Genomic DNA, 23,371 nt, shown 5'->3' with positions numbered 1-23,371 from the left:
TTAATTTGACAGTATCTTAGATCACACTTTGTGCCATTGCCACAGAGACTTGTAGAAGATGTTAGGAACTATCATTACTTATACCAGCCGTTCTTAGCTTGTCAAGCTCAAGGAATTTAGAAGAATTGCAAGGAATTTAACTATTCAAAGTCCTCTTAATGATTTAGGTTCCATTAACAATTATTTTAGTACTATAGAGGAAGACATATTTGGAAAATAAATAAGAAATAATAATGCAATTGACTGTACTGTCCTAGGCAGTCTGTTGCCAACATATCAGAGACTTAAACTTGTTTGGGAAACCTTTTTGAAAACAGCATAAAATTTCATGCTCTAAATTTGTTGACTTTTATTCTGTATTTATACTATCAATGCAAAGTGTCCTCATGTTTTGAGACAGTCAGCTCTTCCCAGACCTTTTTTTTCTTAAAAAACATTCTCATTTCTTTGCAGATGAAATTAACCATAAACAGATGATGCTTGTGAAAGAGTATTTCTAAATTATAAATGAGATCCAGCAAGTTCACTGTGCTCTCTAGCCTAGCAGCCCTGAAGTGTTCAAGACATGATTTATGAGGCACCTGCACCCTGTTACCTTGCCAGAGGGATCATAATTAAACTTATCCATGTGATGGTCAGCAAGCTGGTGTTAGGACTAAATTAGCTGTAATGCCTGTAATTCAGGAGTAGGGTTGCCACGGTGTATGATGTTAGCGGATTTACTCAGTACAAGGGACAACACTGGTGTGAAATTTTATAATGGGCAAAAGGGGGAAACATTATGAATGGAGCTTCCAATATCAGTACAGTAGGCTAATGAATAGAATAGCCTTAAATAAAGAATAGTTGCCTAATGAAGAGTATGCGACCCACGATAAATTAACCTAAATAGCGCATTGAAAGCCAGACTGTAACGGATCTTTACTTCTCTGGATAAGAAGGAAGCAGGAGCCGGGTGCACATCCAACGTTTGACACTTATTAAACAAAACACAGACATAAAACATTGACGCACATACACAGCGTCATTGTTACTCTCTCCCAGTGTCTCTCTCCCGACTGCAGCTCTGGTCATGGCTCTATCCCTCGCCTGCCATCACCGTAATCACTAACAGCCGGGCGCGATCATTCGCCCCAGGTGTACATCTCGGCCACGCTCCGCGCTGTCATTGCTCCGCCCCGCCTGCCTGGTGTCTCTCTCCTGACTGAAACTCTGTCACAGCTTTATCCCTCACCCGCAGTGGTTCCTCTGGCAGACGGCAGTGGGTCCTCAATTCCCGTGGCGGACGGCAGTGGGTCCTCCATCCCCTGGCGGACGGCAGCGGCCCTTCCATCTCCTGCCAGATGGCAGTGGGCTCCTCCGCCCCCAGGCTGATGGCAGCAGTGAGTACTCCCAGGACAGTTTGCTCTTCTTCCTTCCTGGGTTTCGGCACCAGTGTAACAGATTTCCACTTGTCTGGGTAAGAAGGAAGCGGGAGCCGGCGGCACATCCAACGTTTGACATTTATTAAACAAAACACAGACATAAAACATTGGTGCACATACACAGCATCGTTGTTTCTCTCTATCCCAGTATCTCTCTCCTGACTGCAGCTATGGTCACGGTTTTATCCCTCGCCTGCCATCCCTGTAATCACTAACAGCTGGGAGACATTATTCGCCCCAGGTGTGCATCTCGGCCTCGTTCCGCAATGTCATCGCTCCACCCCACCTGCCCCGCCACACAGATGTTCTTTACCAACGTATCAACTTACACAGGCAGCAAAGTACGCGCACTGACAGAAGACGTTTAATTGCAGGTAGCGAATATAATGTGGTGGGTAACTGTAAGATGTCTCGGATTCGGAATGACACAAGAATTGCTGTTAGACACACAGACATGCCTTTGAAGAAACACAATTCATTATATTTTTAAGAACAGATGACAGAAAAGCTGTCTATGCGCATGTCTGATGCACTGTTTGTTCCGAGACATGCAGTCTCGTGGAACACGCGTATGTAAAGGGTTCTCTCTTTCTTTGTTTCAGTCTTCTGAATTTTTTTTTTTTGTATCGCCTAAACACCCTCCTGTTTTAAGCTAAATCTAACTCAATTTAGTGTAGTTTATGCTTAAAGCAAGAAACAATTTGCCAGTGGTAATTTTTTTTAATTTTTTATACCTAATTCAATATTCTCTGAAAACTAGTTGTTCCAAACCTGTAAGACATTAATTTGTCTATGAAACACAGAAGGAGATGCAAGATACCTGTACATTCAATTCTAATGAGGCAAATATTAGGCTTAGCGTGCATTAGCTGGCTGCTACTATTAGTTGGCTAATTACTTAAGGCTATCAAGCACGCAGTTATCCCCTATGGCTATTTTGGCTTTACTTCAGAGTTTACCACCACACCCAGACTCAATTTCCCTTTTATGAGAATCAGTGTAACAAGAGAGGAGGTGAAGTTGAGTCCAAGAATGAAAAAATATTATGTTTATGGTTCTCCTGTGGGCTGCTAACACCCTAAAAGAGTGCCAAATGACTGTAGTTCTAACACATCCTTGTTGTTGTATTGTCAACACTGATTTGTGGCCATCTGACAAGGTCTTGAATACATCATAAATCTAAGTGCTCATAAATATCATTGACAATGTATAGATCTGTCACTGCATTATTTACATTCAGGTGGATGGCATCCCTGCAGGCGTCAGTAGTTTGTATATTGTATCTCTTGTGATCTTTTGAACACATTTGAGTGATGTACCATTTAGGTATCTGAGCAACTGGGGCTTTTGCTGTTTATTTGTGGATATGAAGCAAAGCTAAAGACCGTGAGCACGTTCCAGCTGTAAAAGTGTCAGGCCTGACAGCAATCATGTTTTATAAGTTACACAAAGGAAGGGAATCTCCTCTTGCTAAACAAGTACAGTTGCAAGAAAAAGTATACAGTATGAAGCCTATGGATTTTCCTGGATTTCTGCATAAATTTGAAAATACAATATACAATGAAAAATATACAGTCTGCGATCCCTTGTATTTAACCAATGGCTTAGATTTGGTTTGAACACAAATAATAACAGTTCAAATTAATGCACAGATAAATAGGAAATTATATTAATTGCATACTCTTAAATATGTATACACTGTGTATCATATCAAACATTCAGAAAAAGCCTGAGGATCTATGTATCAGAAAAACATTAGCCCTTTCATAAAATTACAATTCTTAACTGCTCGTCTGATTTCCTCACCCTGAAAAAACAACTGATCGTTTCTTTGGACGGCTTTAACATCTTCACTAACTCTGCATTTGACTTGTGTGATATATTTAATGCTTTTTAAATTCATAAAAGTTTTGTGTGGGTAAAAGACCTACAGACTTAAATTGCACACGTTGTCAGCCACTGACTGTGTCCTGTGAGACACAAAGATCTTGATCTTGCAGGGGGCGCTTGACGCTCTGAAAACCGAATAATCCATGCATCCGCATTTAAATCTCAGATTTTTTTTATATCCCTTTGGATACATTTAACAGTGAATAGTAATTTGTAATAAAAACTGATGGTTGCAAGGATTAATAGCTGTGAATGGAAATCCACCACAGCATTATCTATAAAAGCATTTTTTTAAATTCCTCATCTAGTAATAATAAATGACTGTGATTGGCCCATCCTGGCCAGCACTGAGAAATGTACTGTAACAGGTACCACGTGACACCACCGCATGACACTGTTTGTGCGATACCAACTCGTACAATGGAGTGAGGACTTCAGTTTTTTGTCTGATTATGACAGACTCACAGTCACGCAATTGCAAGGTATCTCGTACTAAATTATTTTCAGCGTTGATAAAAATATATAAACAAGGACAGATGCATGATTGGGGTGGACAAATCACCTCCTTCACACTAATTCTACACTAATGGATTTTACAATTGGTTTACCCTTCTTTGGCTGCAATAACCTCCACTAAAGATTTGCTGTAATTTTAGAGCACGGTCAGGAGGAATTTCGCACCATTTCTCTTTAAAAAATGGTTTGAGCTCAGCAATATTCTTGGGATATCTGGTGTGAATCGCTCTCTTGAGGGTCATGCCAAAGCTCCTAAATCAGGTTGAGGCCAGGGCTCTGAAATTCTGTGACCAATTGATGCAGAAAACCAATGGGGTTTTTTCTTGCAATTCTGTGTGGATTTGTGCACTAAGTTTTAAATGGATAGCAACATCAAATATAAATCATCATTAAAAACAGTGTGAAATGAAGATAGACATACTTAACAAGGCCAAGGTGTTCACTGTTCTTTAGGTTCCCTACATTGTTATCAATGGAAAAGTTTACACATGGTTCACTTTGGTTGAACGAATAAAGAGCGGTGTGAAGATTTATTATCATTATTTATTATTATTAGTTATTATCAGTGTTCATTTGTATGTTTGTTTAACTAATTAGAAGCCTCCATCTGTCGAACAAATCATTAAAATAAATAAATAAATAAATAAATGTAACTCTTTACAATAAGGTCATTTATTAACTAACATTAACAAAGATAAATACGTGTAAAAAATATATTGTTCATTGTTTGTTCATGATACCTAATGCATTAACTAATATTAATGAATGGAACCTTTGGAACCTTTACCACTTTGGTAGTGTTACTAAAAAACTTCCTTTGCAATAAAGAAACAATGCAAAACAAGACAAAAACATGCTATGAGTCAGAGTGAAGCTGTGAATGAACTGGTAGCTGTGTTACACTACTGGTGTGAGACTCTTCCTTCTTACCAAAGAGCGATGCTGTTTTTAGGCCATCTTTGTGTAATGAGACCTGTATCTTGTGACTGGCTGTATTATTCATTAGAAACAGCAAATCACAAATGTAAGCAAATATAGATTTTTAATACATGATCAGCATTATCAAGGCAAAATGACAAAATTTTTGTCAACACAAACAGAGAACACATTTTCAGCAATGCGCAGACTGCATTTTTAAAGACTCAGTGAAATCAAAATGTAACTTTTAGTTCATGTCTTTTAGCTTTGAGGTCGTCTATATGCAAGTGCAGTATTCCTAAACGTTGAGCTATTTAGCTATTAGCACACATAGTATACACATAAAAAATTAAGGTCTTTCTCTTATGGGTAAATGGACCAAAAATATGTCTCATCCTGCACTAGATACATTATGACCAATTAAATGCTCTCTAGAATGAGAAAGTCTCCTTCCCCTATATTATACTGCCATGGTCAATGTGAACCCCCATTCACAGTGAGTATTCTGCCTGAAAAACATTAAATGGAAATAATGACATTTTTTTATGGTTCGTAACTCCCCACACAGTGTCTGCTCCCTCAATAGCATCAAACATGTATGGACTTGAGGGGAGGATATGTTATAAATAACCAGGTAATGTAGTTTATTTTTTATCTCTACCCTTTGTGGAAACATGCAATGATGTACCTGATTCTGAGTGCCACTAAAGGGGTCAGTGTTTAACGTCATCTGTGTCTGTCAGAGGAAAATCAACATCTGTGACATCGATTGTCCTCTGTCTATAATAAGGAAGTGAGGCAGGGTAGCCAGTTCAAAATCCACTGTCCACTGTGCACAGCTGTCAACATAACACATTTGTTTTTCTATTTTTGTGGGGACTTTCCATTGACTTATGTTGTTTTATACTAAGCTAATGATATTTTCAATCCCCTAACCTTCACAAATCTTTACATTTTGCATTTTTACATTTTCATTTAGACATTATTTAGTGTTTATTAAGCTGTTTTAGTTAGGGGAACAATGTAGGCAAAACCTGACAGCAGTGATGTTTTCAGTATTAGTGCTATGACATTCTGTTAGTGCTTTACTGTCTAAGACAAACAACCTTGTCTCTTTTTCTGGCTGTCAGTCGGGAATACTATGAATGTTAGGTGGTATAGTATGAGTCCTGATAGTATGCTGCCTAATCCAGGACAGACAGGTTCTTGGAAAGATGGATTCCCATGGCACTGCTCTTAAGCTATAGATACCACCACCTGTCTGGGTGAACAGGGGGAAATGCACTTAAAGTGAAGCACTCTGGAAATATGAGAGTATCTAAACAGCAGCAGGGAAAGCACAAGGTGAACAACTGAGCTGTCTGGTAAATATCGTAAAGATTATTTTGCATTTCCTTATCTACTGTAGCAGTTCAGCAGAGGTCTGAATATCTGATCTTGACCACAATTTATTTGCTTTTTCTGTTAGTGTTTGAAGTGTTCCTCTTCTGTCACTCACTCGAAGTTGTGTCAATGTAGTGACACTAGGGGTTGCCCTTGGGAGCCCCAAACACCTCTGATCTTTGAGAAAAGGCCAATGGGAATTGGCGAGTGGAATTTGCATGCTACTCCCCCGGACATACGGGTATAAAAGGAGCTGGCTTGCACCACTCATTCAGATTTTTTCTTCGGAGCCGAGCGTTTGTGTTCAGCGAGCTGAATTACTCTGCCGGTCCATTCACCTCTATATCGAGTGAAGCTGTTGGATTTATGGTGCATTACAGCGGTTTCTCTCCCTCTTGCACCGGTGTTGTGCAGAGAACACCCCTGGGCACTTCAGCAGCTAAAAGAGTATATTCTTTCCTCATAAAGAGTATATTTTCTACTAAAAGAGTGGCACTTACGAAAGCGTCTTTTTCAAGATGTCTTTTTGTTTGTGTATTATTCCTGGTAGCGGTCACTATCTCTCCGCCTCTGACGGCCACGATCGCTGTCTTACGTGTTTGGGTGCTTCTCACGCGGAGACATCTTTCATGGATGGTTCGTTTCCTCATTGCAAGAACATGACCATGGCAACGTTGCGGTCGTGGCTTTCTTTCGTCAGAGGGAAAGCCATCCCAGCGGCTCCCCGCCTCGGTCCTTCTACCTACGGGTATGTGGCAGAGACGGTTAGAACTGGGGGCGATTTGGGGACCTCAATGGGAGCTTCTCTGCCGGGAAACCCCCCGCGGACCTCCCATTCCCCAGCAAGCCTGTGCCCCGGTCGGGTTCTGGGATGAGACCGCGGGCTCGTCTCAGGGCGAGTTCGTGATCTCATTCGGACCTCACGAAGAGGATGAGTTATCGATAGCAGCATCGGAGAGCGGATTCGTCCAGTCCGGTGTGGAGGACTCGGCTGGGCTCCCACCCTCGGGTGCGGTAGCCCAGTCGCAGGCTGACGCAGAACTGGTGGCCATGCTTGCCCGGGCGGCTGCAAACCATCTCCCAGGTTGGCCTATTTGGTGACACTGTCGGAGACTTTGCCCGGCAGTTTTCGACGGTGAGGAAACAGACGGAAGCCATCCAACATATCCTGCCCCGGCGCGGCTCAAGATCCCGCACCCCATCTGCTCTTTTCCTTACTTCCCGGGCCACACAGTTTGCATCCACAGCCGTCGTTATCACAAATGCCGGGCACCATTTCTTTTTGGCAGGTACAGCGCCTTGGATGCGGGCCTCCCACCCCAGCATGCTCAGCTGTTGCACAATCCTCCCCCATCCCAGACCACTCTTACGGTGGGTGTAAGGAGCCAGGTAAGTGCTTCAATGTCCCTGGACTCAGCATGGCCACGATTGGCACCTCAGGCTCCGCCCTGTCGCGAGGCCCCACCCGCCGGTATATTCTACGCGATTGTCCCCTTGATCCCCCTCGCTCGGAGCTTGGGGGCTTGGCTCGCACTCCCCAACCCGTCACGGTGGCTGATCAGGACCGTCCAACTCAGCTACATGATTCATTTCGCCAGGCGCCCGCCCAGGTTCAATGGTGTCCACTTCACTTCGATGAAAGGCGAGAACGCCGCTGCCTTGCGCGCGGAGATAGATATAGCCTGTTCCTCCAGCCGAGATGAGGAAGGGGTTTACAGCCTCTACTTTATCGTACCCAAAGAAGGCGGTGGGTTGCGGCCAATCTTGGACCTGCGAGTTCTGAATCGGGCCTTGCACAGACTTCCGTTCAAGATACTGACGCAGTATCATTTTGGCGAGCGTCCGGCATCAAGATTGGTTCGCGGTGGTAGACCTAAAGGATGCGTACTTCCACATCTCAGTTCTACCTCGACACAGACCCTTCCTGTGGTTTGCTTTCAAGGGCCGGGAGTTCCAGTACAAGGTCCTCCCCTTCAGTCTGTCCCTGTCACCTCGTGCCTTCACAAAGGTCGCAGAGGCAGCCCTTGCCCCGTTAAGGGAAGTGGGCATTCACATCCTCAACTATCTCGACGACTGGCTGATTCTTGCTCACTTGCGGGACTTGTTGTGTGTGCACAGGGACCTGGTGCTCAGGCAACTCAGCCGGTTGGGGCTTCGGGTCAACTGGGAAAAGAGCAAGCTCTCCCCGGTTGAGAGCATCTCTTTTCTCGGCATGGAGTTAGACTCAGTCTCAATGATGGCACGCCTCACGAGCGAGTGCGTGCAGTCGGTACTGAACTGTCTGAGAGTGTGCAGGCAGAAAACGTTGGTCCCACTGAAATTATTTCAGAGGCTCCTCAAGCATATGGCATCCTCAGCGGTGGTCACGCCACTCGGGTTGATGCATATGAGACTGCTTCAGCACTGGCTTCAGACTCGAGTCCTGAGATGGGCATGGCGCCACGGCGCACGCCACGTTCTTGTCACGCCGGTCTGCCGCCATCTGTTCAGCTCTTGGACTGACCTGCCATTTCTACGGGCAGGGGCTCCCCTGGAGCAGGTCTCCAGGTGTGTCGTGGTTACGACAGACGCCTCCAAGCATGGCTGGGGCGCTGTGTGTAATGGGTGCGCAGCCGCCGGTCCTTGGACTGGTCCGTGACTGCGTTGGCACATCAACTGCCTCGAGTTGTTGGCAGTATTGCTCGCCTTGCAGAGGCTTTTGCCATTGATCCAGGGCAAGCACGTGTTGGTCCAGATGGACAACATGGCAACGGTAGTGTACATCAACCACCAAGGCAGTGTGCGCTCTCGTTGCATGTCGCAACTCGCCCGCCTTCTCCTCCTCTGGAGTCAGCAGTGACTCAAGTCGTTGTGAGCCACTCACATCCCAGGCAACCTCAACAGCACAGCGGATGCACTGTCATGGCAAATCACGCTCAGGGGAGAGTGGAGACTCCACCCCCAGGTGGTCCAGCTGATTTGGAGTTGATTCTGTCAAGCACAGGTGGACCTGTTCAGTTCCCGGGAATCCTCCCACTGCCTGCTTTGGTATTCCCTGACCGAGGCTCCCCTCGGCAAAGATGCGCTGGCACACTGCTGGCCCCCGGGGCTACGCAAGTATGCTTGACTTGGTTCTCGAACCTCACGCTCCTCGTGACAGCGGTGGCTGTCCCCCTCCACCTTGAAGGTGTATGTAGCCGCTATATCAGCACATCATGATGCAGTAGTCGGTAAGTATTTAGGGAAGCATGACTTGATCGTCAGGTTCCTGAAATGCGCTAGGAGGTTAAACCCCCCCAGATCACATCTCATCCCCTCGTGGGACCTCTCTGTGGTCCTTCGAGGCCTACGGGGAGCTCCATTTGAGCCCCTGGGGTCAGTGGAGCTAAAGGCACTCTCTTTGAAGACTACCCTCCTGACTGCACTCACTTCCATCAAGAGGGTAGGGGACCTGCAGGCATTCTCTGTCAGCAAAACATGCCTGGAGTTCGGTCCGGGTTACTCTCATGTGATCCTGAGACCCTGACCGGGCTATGTGCCCAAGGTTCCCACGACCTCGTTTAGGGATCAGGTGGTGAACCTGCAAGCGCTTCCCCAGGAGGAGGCAGACCCAGCCTTGGCATTGCTGTGTCCAGTGCGTGCTTTGCGCATCCATTTGGATCACACGCAGAGCTTTAGGAGCTCCGAGCAGCTCTTTGTCTGCTTTGGTGGACAGCGGAAAGGGAGTGCTGTCTCCAAACAGAGGATCACCCACTGGGTCATTGACGCCATCGCTATGGCATATCACGCCCAGGAGGTGCCGCCCCCCTTGGGGCTATGAGCCCACTCTACTAAGAGTGTGGCGGCCTCCTGGGCTCTGATGAATGGCGCCTCTTTAGCATCTGCAGAGCAGCAGGCTGGGCAACACCCAACACCTTTGTGAGATTCTATAATCTCCGGGTTGAGCCAGTCTTGTCCCGTGTGTTGTCAGGTACGAACAGGTTAGTTCCGGGACAGCTGGCCCGGTGTACATCGATCTCGATGCTCAGCCTCGATGTGCCGCCATCTTCCGCTCTCTGATCGATTGATTGTGGCCGAGCGAATAGCTGATGGTTTAGCACATACTGTATGTGCATGCGCGAACGTGTAACTTATAAAAAGTTTCCCCATTGGTAAACTGCTTCTTCCTTGGGCAAATGTCAGAGGTCTCACCATGTTTGTAGAACTCCTCCCCCCTCGGGTAGGACCTACCACGGGACTTCTCCACATGAGATGCTTCCGACAAGACTCGGTAAGACCATGTGACGAATTTCCACTCAAATGCCCTTAGGAGGGACACCCCCCGATGAACGAACCCTATATGGCCCCCAGCTAAACAATTTCATTCCTTTTGGGGAGAAAAAAAGAAGAGGCCGCGGCTGGGTCAGCTGGTCCCTAATTTTTGGCAGTGGACTTGTCCCCGAGGTGCAGGGGACCGTTTGATGCCTGTAAGAACATTGGGGGAGGTTACATGAAGGCCAGGTGCGCTGGCTACGAGGCACGCAGAGGTCTGCCCATCTCGCACCGCCAGTCCACGTAACACAGATCAGTTAGTCGTGGCGTTTTGTATTGGGACCCCTAGTGTCACTACATCGACACAACTTCGAGTGAGTGACAGAAGGGGAACGTCTCGGTTACTGTCGTAACCTCCGTTCCCTTATGGAGGGAACAAGATGTTGTGTCCCTCTTGCCACAACACTGAACTACCCGCTGAAATGGCCGGGACCTTGTCTCGGCTCCTCAGCACAAAACCTGAATGAGTGGTTGCAAGCCAGCTCCTTTTATACCTGTATGTCCGGGGGAGTGGCATGCAAATTCCCATTGGCCTGTTCTCAAAGATCAGAGTTGTTCGGGGCTCCCAAGGGCGACCCCTAGTGTCACTACATCGACACAACATCTTGTTCCCTCCATCAGGGAACGGAGGTTACGACAGTAACCGAGACATTTCTGCTAGTGTTTGAAGATTCGTCCTATGCCATGTAGAAAGCCAGTTTATATATGTGTATATATATATATATATATATATATATATATATATATATATATATATATATATATATATATATTATCTCCTGTGATACATGTAAGGAATTTAAACTATAATTATTTTATTGACAAGTGAGTGTTGCATTAACACCATCTGCTGGTTGCCAAGATCATGTCTGAGTCAACATTTTTCCTACACAAAACTTGGCAGTTTTTTCATAGCGTAGGGAAAAATATAATTAATTTAAATATTAACATCTGTTCCAGTGTTTTTCATTTGGTTTTATGCAACTTAATTGCTTTCAACAGATGGCTGAAGAGAAATGGGACAAGATTTTGCAAGTATAAGTGCACAGAATTGATTTTCCATTGTAAAAAGATTTTACTCCTAAAGAAAAAGTATGATTACTACTTTTAATAAAGACTAAGAACCACACAGTTGGATTTCCATTTGGCATTTCTTGAAAATATTATTTTTTAAACACTATGGTAGCAGTATTGAAATATATTCTGTATAGTAAAAAAAACAAATTTATCTAAGAAATTTAGCACATGGATTGTTGACAAAGAACCTGTCCTCTGACTTAATCAAAACTAGTAAATGATTGTTGAAGTTTAACCCCGCCTGATTTATAACAAATGATACTTTTCAGAAATGTGACAGATATTGTAAAAACAAAAACTTTATTTAATATAGTAACTTAAAACAAATCAAAATAAACAACTGGCAATGGAAATGCACTGCTATTCTGTGCACAGTAAACCAGTCAGATAATGTTAGTATGTGAAAATTCATTGTATAGTCTCCGAGAGCCCAAACACCAGTATTGTGACATTTTTCATTGAATTTGCAGTGTGTTATAACACTTACATTTAGTTTATAACAAAAGATTTGGAAAAGTCATGTAGTATATTAACCAAAAACTTCAATGTTCAATTTATTTTTGAGCTATTAAAATGTCCCTAAACAGAACATGAGAGTTTAACCAAAAATCTCCTAAACTAACCACAACAAAAACATCCAACTGTGATGTGAGGACAATAATTTGGCTATTTAGACCACAAGCTGTACTCTGTAGAGGAAACAGGTGCAAGAAATAGTCTTTAACTGAAATTGTCTTTGTCCTTTCAGAGTTGACAAGACATTTTCCAGAGCCAGAAGTTTGTGGTAAGTACTGTCTTTTTCATTTTACTTAACCAGAGCCTGAATCAGCCATTCCAGAAACCACAAGCTTTTATGCTGTTTGGCTGCAGGGTATCAGCCTGGACACGGTCACTGAAGAAAGGCAATTTTCTGTCTGCTTGAAGTGACTTAGAAGAAAACAGTTCTCAGGCTCTTCATTGTTGTGGCAGGCGTTTTCTTTAGTTAAACTGTTTAGATTTCATATATTTGTTATTGCCAAACATTTAAATTATTAAAGCATATTTTTTTTATGTTAAAATACTTTCACCTATAATAATAATAATAATAATAGTAATAATAATAATAGTAATAATAATAATAATAATAATATGTTTTATTTATATAGCACCTTTCCAATAAGCTCAAGGTCACTTTACAATCAGTGTACATTCAATTATACCAACAAATTACAATGGTCAAAGAATACAATTACATAAAAAAAATAGATCACAGATAGATCAGTAGTACTGTGAGAAAAGATACGTTTGAAGCTAAGACTTTTAGATGGAGATTGAGGAGATGTTACAGAGACTCTTAGGGGATAAATTCCACAGTTTAGGTGCAATTGCACTGAAGGATCTGCCACCAAAATTTGAGAGACGAAATCAGGGGATAGAGAGCAATCTAGAATCAGAAGAACATAGACAGCGTGCAGGTGTGTATGGATTTATCAGGTTACATAAATATAGAGGCACAAGATCATGAAGAGCTTTGAAAGGTAAGAAAAGTATTTTAAACAGTGTACGACATGAGACTGTGAAGACTGAACAAATTTGGAGGGATATGTGCAGAACGCTTGGTGTTTGTGAGGACCCTAGCCACAGTTTTCGATATATTGCAATCTGTTGATGCTTTTATTGGGTAGGCCGATGAAGATGCAGTTACAATAGTCAAGAAGTGATGTTATGAAGGCATAGACTAGTGATTCAGCATCCTTGGAACTAAGCATGGGTCGAAGTCGTGCAATGTGGCGAAGATGGAAAAAATCAGTTTTGATGATAATTTTGATATGAGTTTCAAAAGTGAGAGATAGATCAAAATTGATGCCAAGATTCTTAACAGTTTTGGAGGGTTTGGTGGTATTTTCATCAACATCAGTACAAATGTCAATATTTCTTGTGTGTTTGTGGTCCTAAAACCATTATCTTTGTTTTATCACCATTAAATTTGAGAGAATTACTGTTTAACAATTTTTTTACACCATTAATACAGGCCATTAATGAGCTGACTGAATGAACTGGATCAAAATAAGGGAATGTATAAATCATTGTGTCATCAGCAAAGCAGTGATAACTGAAACCATGACGACAGATGATTTGACCAAGGGGTAGTATATAAATTATAAACAGAAGAGGACCCAGAACAGAACCTTGGGGGACACCCTGAGTGAGAGGAGCAGTAGAGGATTTAAGTTAATTGAGATCAAATACTGTCTGTTGGTGAGGTAGGAAGAAAACCAGGACAGAGCTGTACCAGTGATTCCAATATCTGAGAGTTGAGAAAGGAGTGTGTTGTTTCAGTTTCCAAAACAGAGCTCAAATCAAGCTGGATCAGAAAACTGAGGGACCCAGAGTCAGCAGAGCAGAGAAGATCATTAACAACCTTCAGGAGAGCTTTTATCAGTACTGTGAAATAGACGAAAACCAGATTGAAAAGAGTTATAGAGATTATTGGCTGATAAATGTGATTGTAACTGGGAAGCTACAACTTTTTCCAGTTAAGTGATGAAAGACAGGTTGAAAATTGGATGATAGTTGAGGAGGGCAGATGGATCTAAGCTGGGATTTTTAAGGATTGGTGTGACTGCAGCAGTTTTGAGTAGGAACAATGGCAGAGGCAAATAATGTGTTTACCAGATGTGTAATTGAATCAGAAATGACAGACAGTGTTTAAGAAGAGGGGTTGGGGCAGGGTCAAGCAGACAGGAAGATTAGTTAGATTATAAAATTAAATCATCAACTATAAGTACGCCATCTGTAGACTGATTTTCTTCAAAGTGTAAACATTGTGGCTCTGTAGCGCTATCAAAATATTTTTATGTTTGTTTGAGCATTCCAACCAGCCTGACATAGCAACATTGAGTTTGGGGTTGGGACTGTCTGTTTGATCAACCAATGGAAGACAGGAGGCGTGTTCAGGAAACCTGCTTAAACATTTTTTTTACAATTGCTTTTGGTAATACTAGTAGAAATTACACACTGTACCTTTAACTCTGTACCTTAAATGTCAAGATGTGTGAGAAGAGACAGAGCCCCATGTGTTTTATTTGGCCAGTGATGTTGGGATGAGAAAGGTCCGGTGCATAGAGGACATACTGCAGTCCTGCTGCCTTGTTGCCACAGCGACGGCAGACAGCTCTGCAGTGTTGGCAGGACAGAGTGGCTGAAGCACAGAGGCGACGCTCTCACTCCTGTGTTTGTGTAAGTGAAAGTGTGGGTATACTGGCAGGCAGTGTGTAAAGGTCTGCCAGGTGCAAATGGACAGCAACCCTTCCAGCACTGATTGTCAGGTCTGATGAACTCTTTTTTGGGATAAACCAGATCTTCCCAGCTCCAGCAGCATCCATCGCCTTCACACGGCCTTGTGCTCTAATCTCAGGACTGGCCTGCATCGGTCTCCGCCTCTCCAGCAAACAGGTTTCCTGGATGAAAAGAAAGGAACCCAGCTGCATCATCCTCAACTATTTTTTTATTTATTTTTTGCTGTCTGAGGGCACAAACCACATTTGAGGATAGATCTGCCTCTCAGATGCATCTGATCTGCTTCTTCAAACTGACTTTTCATGGAGATTGCAACATTTACTGGCAAGAATCAGTGGCTTTATGACAGGAGTTTGACAGTCAGTCTATTGCTGGAGTTGCGGTAACGTTATACTGTATATTTTGGAGCCTGTTAATATTGCTTTGTTGTTTGGTGCAGGATGGAAAAAATGCTTAGTCATCACCAGCTAAACAATGTCTAAAGTTAGGTGGAGAATTCACCAGGATAGAAAATATATTATCACTGAAGGACTGATTCTTATTCAAAGTAATGTTAGCATAGTGTAAATAATTGCTGAAAATTCAGATCAACAAAAAGAAATGCAAAAATACAGCAGGGTTCTTCACAAAAGTCTGAATCCACATGTGAAAATGCTTCCATTTAAATTTTTTCGAATGTAATAGTTTTTTGTTTTTAAATTGGAAATTGTATTATTTGCATAACAATTTGTGTGAAAAGTTACAAATGAAAAATGTACATGAATTTCAGTATGCACTCAAGTTGGCATGTACTCCACAAGTTTGTGCAAAACCTGATGATCCATGTTAGTCCAGCATGATCTGAAAATTTTCCAATGAGCATCTTGTGTGCTCGAGTGGAAACAAGGAAATCTGGCTTTTTGTGCAAAGGAGTTAACACGTTCAATGTCACAAATTTGATTAGTGACCTAGAAATAGTGCAGAGTATCTTAAGTATATCTTATTTATTTGATGTTATAATTCTTTGTTTAAAAAAATTACATATTCAAAAACATTTATGTCCAGGTTTAAGTTAGATTTGGAATCCCAGATTTTCAGTGTGAACTCAAACTTTTAAACCCGACTGTATGAGATAGAGATACAATATTTACCATCAGTTTAATCTGTCTGGAAGGAAGAAGACACATTAGAGGAAGAAGCCACATTAGCTTGTCAGAGTAAATCAGGATCTGATACTCTGTGATCCAGAATTAGGCCATAATCTCATCTGTAGGCCCCTTTGTCTTCCAACTGTGCAAGTGAGATCTTCAGTAAAGAGGACTTAAAAGGGCAGATCTCTATAAGCCTGAAAAACAGAGAACCACAATGCCTTGCTCTCCCTTCCGAATACGAAGGCCAAAGAAGTTCTGGTGAGTTTGCTTTCAGTCTGATCTTTCAGTGATGGCCAATCTGAATATGATTTTTATTTTTATTTTTATGCCAGAAGCACATCATTTTTAAATTAGTTTTTATTTAGTGGTCATTACGTCATTACGAGTTGTTGTTCTCCTGGACTTGGGTACATTAACACGATGAATGGATTCAGATTGGTTTGCTTACTTAGGCACCTTGCTTAGCATCTCAAAAGCAATCTGTGCACAGATGAAGCAGGAATGCTTCAATATTCTGCAATGATGCTACATTAGAGGAATGGTGAATGGGAGATCCCTATTGAAAGTGAATCAAGACACTTTTATCTGTTAATAAGTCATATTTATCTGCCTGTCTCTCTCACATACACTTTCTCATTCTCTCACATTCACTCATTTCCTCTCTTAAAAAACATTTGAGCAATCTAGGTCACTGTCATCACCTGCATATAGCAGCATACTGTAAGCATTTGGTCCAATGTTCAGCAGCCAGCTGGAGAGAGCTGTGGATCTGAGCCAGTACATGCTGATGTTCACATGCACTCTACAGCTGATGAAGTAATGAGGAAAAGCTGAAGCTGTTGGTTTTTAGTGCAGCTTTGACTATATAGTGTGATGTTGTGTATAGGGGAGATCTGAAAGTATGAGATCTGTTGATCCATAAATATGCTGATTTTGTGTTGAATTGCAATTGGAATCAGATTTTAAAGTCAACATGAAATCGAAATTGACCCTATTTATTTTATTGATACAAATACCTGGTCTTATTGTAAACGATTCTAGGATGAAAGCCCATTTTTCGCAATCCAATCAATCTTGTTTAATATCCAGTTTCACATTATAAAAGTAAAATCAGACTTATCACACAATGAATTCAGCGACAGTAGCAGAAGCTGGAAGTGTTGTTAAACGTATGAGCATGTGTTGCTCCAGTATCCATGCGAAGTGTCCAAAGAGTGGTGCCAGAAGAGAGATGTTTTTCATGGTAAATTATGTGATACAGTCAACAGGAATGCATATTTTATTAACCCTATGCCCTAACCCAAACCCCAGTGATGAACTTGCCATCAGGAGCACCGGAACTTTTCCCGGTGGGACGGTCAAGTAGTGGGCTACTCAAAATACTGAAAGTGTGACGAAACAGCACTACCTGATTAAACAACACAGCGTATCCAACATAGCGCAAGAGCAGAGCGGGACCCGTCTCCCTCACCCAAATAGCACTGAGGAGTGTGTTTATAGTATGTATAGTTTTTATGCCGGTTTCGAACGTGGCTCATCCAATCAGAATTCAGAGTCAGAACTCTTTGATTTGCAATATTTGTTTTAGCTTGGGATCTAGGCATATTAGGCTAAAATGTACAATATCCTGTATATGTGAGATGAACAGTAAGCTTGAAGCCCAAGTTCCCTACATCACAACTCATATAATACTTAACACCTTCTTTCTCTCTTTTTCCCCTCTTTCTACCTCTAAAGCATTATACTGAATTATATGGCTCCAGCTGCATGTTTTGTAACTCTGTATCATATAGTCCTCTCCCTCACAACAGCATCCCAGCCTAATGCCAGACCAGCGCTAAATCCGGAAGCACTTAGAGAACAATACGGCACTCAGATTACAGACTGCTGGTCCCACAGTCTATCTAACCTCATCTTAGGTCAACCAAACCCATTCAAGGACCAGGGAGACTCACCTCTCATCCGTTAGCAGAAATGATACACGCTGTGTATACTTTTCCTAGTAACTCTTTGGACCTGAATGGCTTTCATTAATCTCTGAATGACCTGTGGCTATGAGAAGGCTGCAGTGACATGATGTTTGAAATGTTTGAAAGCAGTCAGGTGTCTTTCCTGTTGCTCTGTTTTTACTTCCTTAACATCAATGAGACACCCAAGGCTTTGATTAAGTACCTCTGAAAAGTGCAGAAATACGCCATGTCTTTTCCTGATTCACTTTATATAACTGAGCACATTTGTCTATTAGATTTTCTTTGTAGTTTGTAGAGATTCTAATAACCTATGCAGAGCTGAGTTCCACCAGTCTGTCTGGTGTTATTAAACGAGACAGAGATATATGGGGACTGTTTAAAAATGATACAGTCAGCAATTAGGAGACACATATTGTCCCAGGCAGCCACTGCAAAACAGATTGTGTCTGACGACATTGAGTTGATAGATGTTGGCCGGTGCCAACAGCCACACACAATCATACACTACATACACCTACTGTACGCCTTCAAACCAAGCATTTGCATTTGGAACAAGAAGTGAGGAATTAAGGATGTTCAGAAAGTGATGAAATGTAGGTTGGGTGGGATAAATGGCCCCAGTATGTAATTTAGCTTTGGAATATGCTTGCATGATGTCATCTGCACTTTAGTGGATAGTTCCTCCCTAAATGGAAATTTAGTCCACTCCATGCCACTCCAAACCGGTTTGATTTTTATTGTATTTTTCCTTTGTGGAACACAAAAGGAGATATTTTGCAGAATTTGCAAGCTGCTCTTTTCAAAACAATGAAAGTCATTGTGAACTGGGGCTGCCAAGCTCCAAAAAAGATTTAAAAAAAAAGTGAAGTGTAAATACAGTTTTTTCCCCCTATAAAACAAAAGAGAATGGGGATGTCAGGCTCCAAAAGTAGAGTAAAAGTACCAGAGAAGTATTCCATATGACAATGGCCTCATCCACTATAATCCATTCTCGTTGAAATAGAGTTGCAGAGAAAACCATGAAAAGATTGACTGGTGCTGTCGAATTTTCAGCAGTTCGTCTCTGGTAAAACTGACTGGAAAAGGATTACTAAAACACAGGACAAACAAACAAAAACAACAAAACAATAGGAGCGCTCCACACCAAGGTGGCCATCCGCGGCGCCATCATGATGTATTTTAGCTTATTGTTTAAAAAAAAAATATCCCCAGAAAAAATGTTCATGGACCAGTGATTGTCTTAACTTTATCGCCCCTCATGAGTTTGCATCCCTGTAATTTGTTGTGGCATTGCAAGAACAAATCTACAAATTAGAAAAGAAGCAAATTTGATGTTTTTGCATTACCTATTTAGCACTCTTGCCACCTGTGACCTCACACAGCGTAGCCTACCTATGTGACTTGTTTTTTTGTTTGTTTGTTTTTTGCATAACCGAATTTCAAACATTACAAGTAAGCACGCTACTAAGAGGGACAGAAAACATAGACAAGTTCTTGAAAAGGAAAAATATTGACAATGGTTAGCCTATGTGAGATAGTGGGGTGCCGTAGAATTTATTAGTCGTAAAAAGTGTGCTGTGGCAGAAAAAAGGTGGGGAAACACTGGTGTAGGTCCCCCTTGTGCTACCAAAACTGCACCAACCCGCATCTCAGATTAGCATTCTGAGATGATATTCTTCTCACCACAATTGCACAGAGTGGTTATCTAAGTTACCATAGACTTTGTCAGTTCGAACCAGTCTGTCCATTTACTGTTGACCTCTCTCATCAACAAGGCATTTCCATCCACAGAACTGCCGCTCACTGGATGTTTATTGTTTATGGCACCATTCTGAGTAAACTCTAGAGACTGTTGTGCGTGAAAATCCCAGGAGATCAGCAGTTACAGAAATACTCAAACCAGCCCATCTGGCACCGCATGTAACCGAAAGCGTTTTCGAAATGCTCCCATTTGGGTGGAGGAAATTCCAGTGTAGATAAGTGGCATAAATGTAGCAAAGGAGAAAACATTATTTGGACGTGGCCTATGGAATGGTGTAATATTCTAAGTTTTGTGATTTTGAAATAACATGGTACAAAAAGAAAATATTGAAAACAACAAGGTCACAGCAGGCCAAGATCTGCAAAAAATAAAACCCTGAGCACATTTCCAACCCCTCAAGTACATGTAAAAGCTCTTTGATGAAGTGACATTCTAGTCAGGGAATTAAAATGCCCTTGTAATTATGTCTGCAGGTTTAATCCATAGTTACTATGCATAATGAGAATCTATGCATAATGGCTGTTATCAGATTGACAGTGAGGGGGAACAGCACTGCTTGGATAAGTCATCATGCTTAATAAACACACATTGGTTTTTCTATCTTTTAAAAAATGTAATTGGTATCTTTGTTAATAATTGTAATGGGTATATTTTGTGAGTATTTTTGTTCGAAATGCTCAGATTTTGGTGGAGGAAAACGCCATTCCAGTGTGGATGAGAGGCGTAAATGTAGCGAAATCAATGTGTTCTCAAAAGAAAAAATAAAGTGGACGTGGCCTATGGAATCAGGTGCAATATTCCAAGTTTTCTAAAAGCATATGATTGCTTTGTTTGTGGAACAGACTGAAATCTAACTTATTATTCTCTGACAATCACTGAAACGTTTTATGGTCCTTTGTCATCTTTGTCTTAAAGTATACTTTGGATTTTGACAGCAGCAGTACTTGTTACAGTAACATCCATTGGATGCAAAAAAGCAGCTTGGACATTCTGCTAAACATCTTGTTCCCTATCTGTCACTCACACGACGTTGTGTCGATGTAGTGACACTAGGGGTCACTCTTGGGAGCCCCAAACCTCTGATTTTTTTTTTTTTTAAAGGCCAATGAGAATTGGCGAGTGGAATTTGCATGCCACTCCCCCGGACATACGGGTATAAAAGGAGCTGGTATACAACCACTCATTCAGATTTTCTCTTCGGAGCCGCTTTCCAATCTGCCACGATGGCTGGCCCGGACCGTCCGACTCGGCTACGCGATTCAGTTCGCCAGGCGCCCGCTCAGGTTCAGCGGCATCCGCTTCACCTCGGCGAAGGGCGAGAACGCCGTTACCTTGCATGTGGAGATCACTACCCTTCTGCGCAAGCCTGTCCCTCCAGCCGAGATGAAGAAAGGGTTCTACAGCCCTTACTTCCTCGTACCAAAGAAAGGCAGTGGGTTGTGACCAATCCTAGACCTGCGAGTACTGAACCGGGCTTTGCACAGACTCCCGTTCAAGATGCTGATGCAAAAGCGCATTCTAGCAAGCATCCGGCATCAAGATTGGTTCGCGGCGGTAGACCTGAAGGACACGTACTTCCACGTCTCGGTCTTACCTCGACACAGACACTTCCTGCGGTTTGCCTTCGAAGGCCAGGCGTACCAGTACAAGGTCCTCCCCTTCAGCCTGTCCCCTCGCGTCTTCACGAAGGTCGCAGAGGCAGCCCTTGCCCCACTAAGGGAAGTGGGCATCCGCATCCTCAACTATCTTGATGACTGGCTGATCCTAGCTCACTCTCGAGTGTTACTGTGCGCACACAGGGACCATGTGCTTCGGCACCTCAGCCGACTGGGGCTTCGGGTCAACTGGGAAAAGAGCAAGCTCTCCCTGGTTCAGAGCATCTCTTTTCTCGGTTTGGAGTTGGACTCAGTCTCGATGACAGCGCAGTTACAACAAATGCCTCCAAGTTGGACTGGCCAGCAGCTGCATTGGCACATCAACTGCCTAGAGTTGTTGGCAGTACTGCTCGCCCTGCGGAGGTTTCGGCCGTTGATCCAGGGCAAGCACGTGTTGGTCCAGACGGACAACACAGCGACGGTAGCATACATCAACCACCAAGGCGGTCTACGCTCTCATTGCTTGTCACAACTCGCCCACCGTCTCCTCCTCTGGAGTCAGCAGTGCCTCAAGTCTCTATGAGCTACTCACATCCCGGGTGACCTCAACACTGCAGCGGATGCGCTGTCACATCAGGTTACCCTCAGGGGAGAGTGGAGACTCCACCCTCAGGTGGTCCAGCTGATTTGGAGTCGATTCGGTCGAGCACAGGTAGACCTGTTTGCTTCCCGGGAATCCTCCCACTGCCCGCTTTGGTACACCCTGACCAAGGCACCTCTCGGAATAGATGTGTTGGCACACAGCTGGCCCCCTGGACTACGCAAGTATGCATTTCCCCCAGTGAGCCTACTTGCACAGACCCTGTGCAAGGTCAGGGAGGACGGGGAGCAGGTCATCCTAGTAGCACCATACTGGCCCACCCAGACATGGTTCTCGGATCTCACACTCCTCACGACAGCCCCCCTCCCCCCCCGGCGAATTCCCCTGAGGAAGGACCTTCTTTCTCAGGGATGGGGCACCATCTGGCACCTGTGACCAGACCTCTGGAATCTCCACGTCTGGCCCTTGGATGGGACATGGAGGACTTAAGTGGCCTACCGCCCGCGGTGGTAGACATGATCACTCAGGCTAGGGCTCCCTCTATGAGGCGCCTGTATGCCTTGAAGTGGCATCTGTTCGCTAAGTGGTGTTCTTCCCGACGCAAAGACCCCCAGAGATGCGCAGTCGGATTGGTGCTTTCCTTCCTGCAGGAGAGGTTGGAGGGGTGGCTGTCCCCCTCCACCTTGAAGGTGTATGTAGCCGCTATTTCGGCTCATCACGATGCGGTAGATGGTAAGTACTTGGGGAAGCACGACTTGATCATCAGGTTCCTGAGAGGCACTAGGAGGTTGAACCCCTCTAGACCATGCCTCGTCCCCCTGTGGGACCTTTCTGTAGTCCTTCAGGGTTTACAGGGAGCTCCCTTTGAGCCCTTGGAGTCAGCTGAGCTTAAGGCACTCTCTTTGAAGACTGCCCTCCTGACTGCACTCACTTCCATCAAGAGGGTAAGGGACCTGCAGGTATTCTCTGTCAGCGAATCATGCCTGGAGTTCGGTCCAGGTTACTCTCACGTGATCCTGAGACCCCGACCGGGCTATGTGCCCAAGGTTCCCACGACCCCTTTTAGGGATCAGATGGTGAACCTTCAAGCGCTGCCCCAGGAAGAGGCAGACACAGCCTTGGCGTTGCTGTGTCCGGTGTGAGCTTTACGCATCTATTTGGATCGCACGCAGGGCTTTAGAAGCTCTGAGCAACTCTTTGTCTGCTTTGGTGGACCGCGGAAAGGAAGCGCCGTCTCCAAACAGAGGATCTCCCACTGGGTCATTGACGCAATCACGATGGCATATCAGGCTCAGGACGTGCCACCCCCTGCAGGGTTACGAGCCCACCCTACCAGGAGTGCGGCGGCCTCCTGGGCCCTGACCAGTGGCGCCTCTTTGGCAGACATCTGCATAGCAGCGGGCTGGGCAACACCCAACACCTTTGCGAGGTTCTACAATCTCCGGGTTGAGCTGGTCTCATCCCGAGTAGTGGCAGGCACGAGCAGGTAAGTTCCGGGACAACTGGCCGGGTGTACCGCTTGCGCATAGTGCCTTT

At 43.8% G+C, this 23,371-nt stretch overlaps 1 protein-coding gene across 5 annotated transcripts in view; it reads left to right on the top strand.

Moving 5' to 3' along the window:
- Positions 1–23,371, top strand: part of LOC127419683 (rap1 GTPase-activating protein 1-like) — a 194,618-nt gene that overhangs the window by 54,149 nt on the left and 117,098 nt on the right. For 4 of the 5 annotated variants that reach the window (XM_051661281.1, XM_051661282.1, XM_051661279.1 and 1 more), the window contains exon 1: positions 15,968–16,165. In XM_051661281.1, the coding sequence (XP_051517241.1) occupies positions 16,122–16,165 (44 nt within the window). In that variant the 5' untranslated portion in view covers positions 15,968–16,121. Of the gene's footprint in view, positions 1–12,246; positions 12,283–15,967; positions 16,166–23,371 lie in introns of those variants that run through there. The other variant, XM_051661283.1, reaches the window with a different exon arrangement.

The sequence above is a fragment of the Myxocyprinus asiaticus genome, chromosome 29, assembly GCF_019703515.2.
Source record: "Myxocyprinus asiaticus isolate MX2 ecotype Aquarium Trade chromosome 29, UBuf_Myxa_2, whole genome shotgun sequence".
Classification (NCBI taxonomy): Eukaryota; Metazoa; Chordata; class Actinopteri; order Cypriniformes; family Catostomidae; genus Myxocyprinus; species Myxocyprinus asiaticus.
The sequence above is the reverse complement of the archived record's forward strand: the minus strand, read 5'-3'. Positions and strand labels throughout refer to the sequence as shown.